Source organism: Acanthisitta chloris, unplaced genomic scaffold, assembly GCF_000695815.1.
Source record: "Acanthisitta chloris isolate BGI_N310 unplaced genomic scaffold, ASM69581v1 scaffold15061, whole genome shotgun sequence".
Lineage (NCBI taxonomy): Eukaryota > Metazoa > Chordata > Aves > Passeriformes > Acanthisittidae > Acanthisitta > Acanthisitta chloris.
Genome location: NW_008654445.1, coordinates 716 through 10087, shown reverse-complemented (window position 1 = coordinate 10087; position 9372 = coordinate 716). Strand labels below are relative to the sequence as shown.

Below are 9372 nucleotides of genomic sequence, written 5' to 3'. Positions count from 1 at the left end.
AGCTCCATCCCAACCCCTAAAATCCTAAGGTTCTATGATCCTGTCACCTTTGTCTCAGGTTTGAGGACAGTGTTTGCCTTGCCTGACCCCAAACAGCCACATCAGCTCCTTGTCAAGCTCCTGACCCAGTGAGATGTCCCTGCCCAGGGCAGGGTTGGCACTGCATCATCTCTGAGCTCCATCCCAACCCCTAAATTCTGCTTAATTCCTATTGATTCCCACCTGGAATCCAATGGCTCCAGCAGAGCTGTGCCAACCGAAACCTGCCCTGGGCTCCTTCCCCTCCAGGACCTGTGGAGCAGAAGGATAAATGAGCTGAGAGAAATAAAATCAGCAAAAAGGAGCTGTGACCACAAAGGAGAGTTTGTTTTCATCCTCTCTGCCCAGCACAACTTTTCCACCCTCAGATCCTCAGCCCCAGTGCAGGGAAAGGAGCCAAACCAGTTCCAGCATCTCCTTTTTATTGCCTGGGGGTTGAACCCCAATGGGATGAAATAGCTGCTAAAAAAAAAATTATTTCCTTCAGTTTTATTTTGCTTTATTTTTTTTTCTTCTCTTTTGTTTTCTATTCCTGTTGACTTTTGTTGTAGTCTATTTTGTTTTGCTCTATTTTATTGTACTCAAATTTTCTGGCTCTAATGCATTTTACTCTATTTTTTTCTCTAGTTTATTTTACTCAATTTATTTTGCTCTATTTTAATTGACTCTATTTTTTTTTGCTTTATTTTATTTGACTTGATATTTCCTCTGTTTAATTCTACTCTGGTTTTCCTCTATTTTATTTTCCTCTAATTTTTTTCTTTATTTTATTTTACTTTTCTCTTGATTTTATTTTACTCTATTTTTTCTACTTTTTCTCTATCTTGTTTTACTCTATATTTTGCTCTACTGTACTTTACTCTATTTTTCTTCTGTTTTATTTTACTCCATTTTTCTTTATTTTATTTTATCCTATTTTTTCTGTTCTGTTTTATTTTCCTCTCTTTTTCCTCTATTTTTTCCTCGATTTTATTTTCCTCTATTTTATTTTGCCCTATTTTTTATCTATTTTATTTCACTCAAATTTTTTCTCTATTTTATTTTACTAGAATTTTTCCCTCTCTTTTATTTTACTCTATTTCCCCCCTCTCTTTTATTTTGCTCCATTTTTTCTCTATTTTATTTTGCCCTATTTTTTTTGCTCTACTTTCTTTTACTCAATTCTTTCTCTCTTTTATATGACTCTATTTTATTTTGCTCTATTGTATTTTACTTTGCTCTATTGTATTTTACTCTATTTTTCTCTATTTTCACTCCTTTTTTTTGCTCCAGTTTACTCTGATTCTTCCTCTACTTTCTTTTCCTCGAGTTTTCTCTATTTTATTTCCCTCTAAATTTTTCGCCCGATTACATTTTCCTCTAATTTTTTCTCTACTTTCTTTTATTCTATTTTTTCTCTACTTTATTCTGCTCGATTTTTTTTGCTCTATTTTATTTTCCTCCCATTTTTTTTCGCCATTTTCCTCAATATTTTTTTCTCTAGCTTATTTTCCTCGAATTTTTTCTCCATTTCATTTCCTTTCCCCCTATTTTATTCCCATTCCCTCTCTCTGCCCTGTGCTGGAGCACAACTGATGCTCTTTTTGCCCCTTGGGGTGATTTTTTTTTCTCTTTTTCCAGCACTAACTGCCTCTTTCTCTTTCAAACTGCATCCCCATAGAAAAATACCCTTTTTCTACAGCAGCATCACGTAAAAGGTGTTTTTTTTTTTTATCCTTTTAATGCCAAATTCCACTTATTTTTCTGTGGGATGCACAGCCCTGGGGATGGGACAGGTGGAGATTTTTGAAACGCTTCTTTCGTCGTCGTTTGTACTAAAAGTTGTGACTTGGTGGTATTAAAATATTTTTAATCTTGCTGGAATTGGCTCTTTGATTTTCCCACCCAACAGACAGGGCAGAGTTGGAGATATTAGAAGAAATGTTTTCCTTGTTGAGGTGTTCAGCACTGGGATAGGGAATAGGAAGGTGATGGAGTGACCATCCCTGGAGGTGTTTAGGAGGTGTTTGGATCTGGTGCTGATCTGGTTGAGGGTTTAAGGGTTCCAGCAGTGACAGGTTAATGGTTGGACTCAATCTTAGAGGTTTCCTCCAACCTTGATGACTCTGATATGCACCAGTCCCCACCAGTGACCCCAGTGCTGGCTCAGAGCCACATTGCAGCACAGCCCAGGCAGGAGCTTCTCCCCCATCCTGGATGTCTTTGCTCTCAAAGGAGGGGACATGACCTTAAAAATTGCTAAACCACAGGTGAAATCCCTGGGAATGCAGTTTGGGCCTTCCCCTGTCCTCCCAACCTGCAATGCCATGAGGATCCTCCTCCCATGGACCTTCCCATGGACGTTCCCATGGACCTTCCCATGGACCTTCCCAGCTCAGCTCTGCCTGTTTGCTCCAGTTTGCCAGCAATTCACAGCTGACTTGAGCCTAATTGGGCCCTTTGCTGATTTAAGCCGATTTTCACTCCCCTGTGGAGGGACAGGACCCTCTGCCCCATCCTGCTGTGCATGTTTTTCCCCAGAGATGACGTTTTCCATCCAGGTTTTTGCCTGGCTGCTGTCTCCTCTCAGCACCTTCACCACCTACATCCCATCTCACCTCCAAACCAGGGATTTGGGATCCTTTGTCCTCCTGTGACATCTCCAGGGATCACCTGAGGGTTCCTTGGGCTGGAAGCACATCAAGGTGGATGTGCCTCTGTCCACAGCACAAGCAGGCTGAGTTTTCTCCCAAAAAACCACATCTTTGGGGCAATAAAACCAGTTTGATGAACAATTTTTAGAGTTCTGGTCATACCTCTTGGTGGCAGCCAAACCCCTGGGCAAAAATAGTCCTATTTAAATAGGCAGAAAGGAGGGAAAGGGGAAAATGATCCCCCCAAGGGCATCAAGAGGGGCTTTTCTCCCACCTCTGAGCTGTGGCTGTTTGGATTTGATGGTGTTTTGGTTAGTTTTTATTCATTGTCCTGCCCCAATAGCATCTCCTGAGTCCTCTCCAGCTCTCTGAGATGGTCCCATCAAAGCAAACAACTTTTTTTCTTCTTTTCCCTTCCAGCCAGAGAAGGTTTATTAGCACAACATGTGCTAAAGCGTCAAGATTTGGGTCTCCTGTCAGCAGCACTTTTTTAACACACAGGTTTGATCCCATTCAGAACTCATCAAGATCTGATTTTCCCCTCCATTCACCAAGGAAAGGAGCTTAATGACTCAACTCCTGCTAGCTCTGCCCCTCCACCTACATCTTCTCACCCCCACAAGGTTTCAGTTGAGGATTGACAAGGCAGATTGGTTAGCTCTGTCATAAAGTGACTGTTGAGATGAGCAGAAAACACAAATAAATCTATTTTATAGGTGCTGCCAAGGCCATGGAGCTGCAGTTTTGTATCACTTGGGGTCACACCAGAACTTCACGTGTCACAGGTGTCCAAGGACCATAAATTCCTGTGTTGGAAAGGTTGGAAAATGAAAGTTCACAAACTCTCCTGGATGTTTGCAGCACTAATTCACTTCTACGTGCCCAGGTGTTGGACCTGCCATGTGCCAAAATTCCAGGAAAACTTGATAACCCAAAACAAAGCCCCAACAATCACACACAGCAGGCACCTGGGGGTGCCAGGACTGGTTCATTGCCAAATTCCCTACAGCAAAATGCTGCAGAGGATTATCCAGAGAGGGGGAAAAAAACACACTTCAAAGTCCTAAAACCCCAAGTGCATCTCAAATCTTGAAGAGGTCACTCTGGGAGGTAGGAGAAAACCCAACTCTGGCAGTGTTCAAAGCCAGACTGGATCAAACCTTGAGCAACCTGCTCTGGTGGGAGGTGTCCCTGCCCAGGGCAGGGGGTTGGGGCTGGATGAGCTCTAAACTCCATTCCAACCTCTAAAATTCCATGATTCTATGGACTCTCATCCACAAAATGGAAATAGGACTATTTTCCATGGGTCTGGGGGGTGAGGGATGCAGTGATGGCTGAGCCCCAGGCACAATCCTGACTGGACACATTACCTGAGCCAACACCACTGCAGTGGTTGTCACTTGTTTTCTCCATAATAGGGGCAAAAAGGAGGGTCTTAATTACAGACCAAAGGGGTTAATTATCCTCCTGGCATTCCAGTTTCTCTCTTCAGCCCCTTCCACCCCTCTGATTCTCTTGCAGCACCCCTGGGAACACAGCATGTCTCAGGCCTCTCATCCCCAGGCAGTAATTAAAAGGTCTAATTAAAATCCAGGGGATATTTGCCCAGGACACAGAGTCTCCCACCTGGGGAGAGTTCCCAGCAGGTTCCCACAGGTTTCCCCACGTGCTGTTTTTGGGGAGGCTCCAATGCCAATCCATGACTGCAGGGATGCCCATCGTGTCTCAGGGCACACAGCCTGGCTGACGTGCCCTGGGCAGACCTTAAATAGCCCAGCACAGGCTGCAGCCAGTGCTCAGCATCCCTGGCTCCATCAGATGGGTCAGGAGCAAATCCCAGCAGCACTTCAAAGCCTTCCAGACCCACATTCCCATCCCAAATCCTCAGTGACAAAGAGATTCTGCCATCATCCCACTGCAGCAAGGATGAGCCCATGCTGAAGGTAACTCTCCCCTCTGAGCCTCTTTTATTGCCCACAGGGCTCACTCAGGAGCTGCTTTTTCCTGGCATGGGGAATTTCTTTCTTTTCCTTCTTGGCTTTTTTTTTTCTTGCTCATATAACTCAAGTGGCTGAACAGATTTTCTTCAAAGGCTCCAAACCAGCCAGGGTCTAGTGGAAACAAATAAGGTTCTGGAGAGTTAGCTCAGAAGGGAGTCTGGGGAATTAGAGATGTGTTGTAAATTGGAGTCTAAGGGGCTGCTGGGGTGAGATAGACTCGGAGTGAAGCTCAGAGAGGAGGGGGAAGTGGTGACTCTGCTCCCAGAGACATCCCAGAGGGGATGTGGGGGGAGATGTGGCACATTGGGTATGGGGACCATGACTCTCCTTCCCAGCTCTGCCCCACGGGGAGTCTGTGCCCTGCCAGGGTGTGCAGCTTCAGGCTGGAGGTCACAAACCTGACCATGACCAGCAGGCCATGGTGATTCTCCCCCTCTACTCTGCTCTGGGGAGACCCACCTGGAGTGCTGCACACAGTTCTGGTGCCCTCAACATAAGAAGGACATGGAACTGTTGGAGCAAGGCCAGAGGAGGCCACGAAGCTGGTAAGAGGGTTGGAGTATCTCCCCTATGAGACCTGGGATTGTTCAGGCTGGAGAGGAGAAGGTTGTGTGGAGACCTCAGAGCAACCTGCCAGGAGCTGAAGGGGCTCCAGGGAAGCTGCAGAGGGACTCTGTGTCAGGAACTCCAGTGATAGTAGAAGGGGTAAGAGGTTGAAATTGAGGGAGGGTAAATTTAGGCTGGATATTAGGCAGTTTACCCTGTGAGAGTGATGAGACACTGTCCCAGGTTGCCCAGGGAGGCTGTGGCTGCCCCAACCCTGGCAGTGTTCACCGCCAGGTTGGCTAAAGCCTTGAGCAACCTGCTCTGGTGGGAGGTGTCCCTGCCCAGGGCAGGGGGTTGGGGCTGGATCATCTCTAAACTCCATTCCAACCCCTCAAATTTTATGATTCTATGACAGAGTATTCACCCCGTGATAATTAACCCCTGGAGCTCAGAGACTCATCTGGTTACCTCTGTCCAAAGGACTTTTGCAGCGATTGCAACTTCAGGCACTAAACCATTTGGCATTTTGGGGCACAAAACATGGCAAGGTGACATTCCTGCCCAGGCTCTGCAGACACGATGTCCCCTGCTCTGGACCTTGGGCACAGCTCCCCTCTCTGCAGAGTCCCTCCATCTCTGGCTAGGATGGAAAACAGATGCTCCCATCCCTTCTGCTCTTTGGAAAGCCTTGGCAGCTCCTCAGGGTACCCACACCATGCCTGAGCTGCTCTTGACCACCTTGGAATGGGAGATGTTTCTTTGGGCTTGTGCTTGACTTTAGGACACCTCCATGGGACACTCGTTTGTGTTCCAGCCTGGATGTTTCAACACTTCATGGCTTTTCTTGGAGTAAAACCACAAAAGCAAGAAAAGGCAGATGAAGTGCCCACCAAGTCACTTGGCTGCAGGGATGGAGACATCCAGGGAACCACCAGATACCAGGAGACACATGCTCAGGTCACAGGTGTTGGCAGCAGCAGTTTTTTGACTGTGGTTTTCAGCAGCTCTTGATTCCCAAAGGGCAAGTACTGATGGTTGGCAGCTTCTGTTTGGAAGAGAGGGAACCAGTGTTGGAATGCCTCCACTGCAAAATTCCTGTGTCCCTGAAGGCTCTCTCTACATGCCAACCTGGTGGCCCAACCTTGCCTGAGGGTCTTAGAGCATTCTGTGAGCACTGAGCACCGTGAGACAGGGCCCAGGTAACTCACAGGGATCCAGAGGACACTTAGCCTCGGTGGCACTTTGCCCTTGGTGCATCAGGTGCCTAGAGGTAGCCAGAGCAGAGGTGGTGGATGTTTTTGTGCCCCTGCAGGTGACCCCATGAGCTCAGCCCTGCAGCTGACAGTGTTTGGGCTCACCCTTCTCTCAACTCTCTTCCTGCTCCTGGCCACGTGCACGGATTGCTGGATGGTCAACTCTGACGACAGCTTGGAGGTGAGCAGAGCAACCACTGCAAGGTGAGCAGAGCAAGCATCATCCTCCAGGTGAGCAGCTGGGAGCAAGAAGGGTTCCTTGCCATCCATGAAGTTGCACCATGTCTCCACAGGCTTGGAAAGGGAACGTGGTGGGACAAACCCACTGCTTTCTGCTTGAGTTGAAGGATTAGAGGATTAGAGAGATAGATGCTGGAGCAGGAGAAGGAGGCAGAGAGCAGGTATGGGTAGGGAGTCACCAGGACGTGTCCAGGTGTGGTGGCAGGAGCTTGGAATCTGCCCTGCTGGGCTGGGAGATCCCTGCAGACCTGGGGGGGCCTTTTGATGCTTTTTGGCTTGAGTGTCTTTCTCCTGCTTCCAGGTAAGTCACAAATGCCGAGGCCTTTGGAGGGAGTGTGTCACCAACATGCAGGATGGGGTCAGGACCTGTGACCAGTATGACTCCATTCTGGCTGACCACCCAGGTAAGCTGGCCTGGCCTGGAGGCATTTGTTAAGTTCACAGCTCAGACTCCTCTTGAAAGGGAAGAGGGAAATGATCCTTGTTGTACTGGGATGAACTTTGTCCAACAGCAATGCCAGCCCAGAGCTGCTCTTGCCCCATCAGCCTGGTCTGGGCAGCAACTCAGGGTTCAGCCAGACTGGCCATGGGGTCACCAGGCAGGAGAGAAGCTGTGCCACCTCACAACAAAGGTGTTTGGGCATGTAGAGCCCAAGAGCAGCTCCTGCCCCTGCTGTTGCAGGGAGGGATTTGCATCCCACCACGCTGCAGGCAGGGGGAGGACCATTCCTACTAGCCAAGGAGTCACACACACAGGTCAGTGACAGTCACATTGGGGTAGGGACACTTCTCCTGCCATGCACAGGGCACATCAAGCCCTGCACAGAGAACCCTTGTGTGGAGTGATGACATGGGACAACAGGGATTCAACCAGTGGAGAAGGAAACAAGAAGTCAGCATGGACTGGGGGGTGGATGGACACAGAGTCCACCAGGTGGGTGGGCAGGGTGGGTGGACACGAAGTCAGCATGGGCAGGGGCTGCCACCCTGCTCTGGGGAGGAGCTTTGCAGGACATGGTCCCATTGCACACAGCTGGTGATGTGACCCATGCCAGCTCTTGTTTCTCACCAGCACATTGCAGTTTTCTGCCCAAAACACCAGCTACACAACTTGGAGGAAGAAAAAGTCTGGACAGCAGCATCTTCTGCCCAGGAAGGTGCTGAGCAGTTGACCACATCCTGGGTGCTGATGGATGCATTGATGTTTGGTTTCTTGAGCTGGGCCAATAATGGGTTTATCAAGGCCTTACCAAATTTCTGATGAGCCTGGTGAGCACCTTCCCCCAGTCCATGGCAGAGATGGGGTTGGTGGGTCCCAGTGTGACAATTGGTGACCTGGGTGACTCTAGTAAGGACACAGGCAGCAATGTGGAGTGGAAAGACCCTCTGACCATTCCTCAGTCCCCTTTCTGGTTGTTTTTCCCTTCCCTGCCCAGTGAAGATTGTGGTGACACGGACCCTGCTGATCACAGCAGACCTCCTGGCTGGCCTGGCTCTGGCTCTGCTGCTCCTTGGACTCGACTGCATCAAGTTCCTCAAGGAAGATCCTCGTGTCAAATTGAAGATGTGCTATGGGGCCGGAGTCATCCTCGGCATTGGGAGTGCGTGGCTGGCAGAGCTTGGGGGGCAGAGAGCCCTTGTGTCCCATGGGGAGCCAAGGGCCATGCCAGGAGCTAGGGAGGCTGCTGGGGATGTTGGCTGGTTCTTTTTTAACCAGCTTCATTCCTCCTAGGCATCCTGGGGCTTGTGGGCTCCGTGTGGTATGCGGTGGATGTCTACGTGGAAAGGACCATGCTGGTGGCACACAATGTGTTCCTGGGAGTCCACTATGACTTTGGGTGGTCCTGCTGGCTGGGCATGGCTGGTTCCACTGGTTGCTTGGTGGCATCTCTCCTGCTCACCTGCTGCCTCTATGCCTGCACAGGTCAGTGTGCCCCATCCCACTCCGTCCCGTCTCAAGGACCTTTTGTGGGGTGAAGGACCAGCTCAGGGGCTTCTCACAGGGTCCAACCCAGCCAAGGCTTTGCACCCAGTCTGTGCTCCTGGGCTGGGGAGGCTGAGTTACACCCAGCAGGATGGGGCTGAGGGAGGGCCCCATGAGCCCTGTAAGGGCATGAGGAGGTCCATCCACATCTGTGGGACCTGCACGTCCTGGTGAAGTTGTGCTGATGTTTACCCAAAGCAGTGGCTGTGCTGGAGTGTGTGACCAGCCAAAACCTGAGCTGGTAGCCATGGAGATGTTCCAGTGGAAATCCAGCCCCACCAATAGGGATGTGGGGCAGGTGATGCCTTCCCGGGTGTCATCTCCAGTCCTTGTGACTGGTCCCACAGAGTGGAAGTTGACCCCAGTGGCTGTCCAGATTCACTTCTGCTGCTGTGTAGCCCCAAGTCTCCCTGTGACTGCTGGCCATGGCATGACCCCAACTCTCTCCTGGCAGCCCCCAGCAGCCACTGGCAGCCCCAGAGGCATCCCCGGCCCCGGGGCAGAACGACCACCAGCAAGATGTATGCCATGGACTCCCGTGTGTGACAGCCACCAGCTCTGCCTGCACCCAGCTCTGGGATGCTCTCCCCACCACTCTGACCCCATTAACCACCAGCACCTGTACTGGGACATCTCTGCAGCTGCTTTCAGGCTCTGACCTCAGCTCGCTGCAGCAT

General features: G+C 49.7%; 1 protein-coding gene across 1 annotated transcript; it reads left to right on the top strand.

The window, feature by feature from the left end:
* Positions 1 to 6538: 6538 nt before the first annotated feature.
* On the top strand, positions 6539 to 8635 carry LOC103810620 (claudin-16-like; the record flags this gene model as incomplete). Its single annotated transcript, XM_009083529.1, has 4 exons — positions 6539 to 6652; positions 7013 to 7115; positions 8148 to 8312; positions 8444 to 8635. Coding segments are annotated over exons 1-4 (574 nt in total), but the record flags the coding sequence as incomplete, so codon positions are not given.
* Positions 8636 to 9372: the final 737 nt, after the last annotated feature.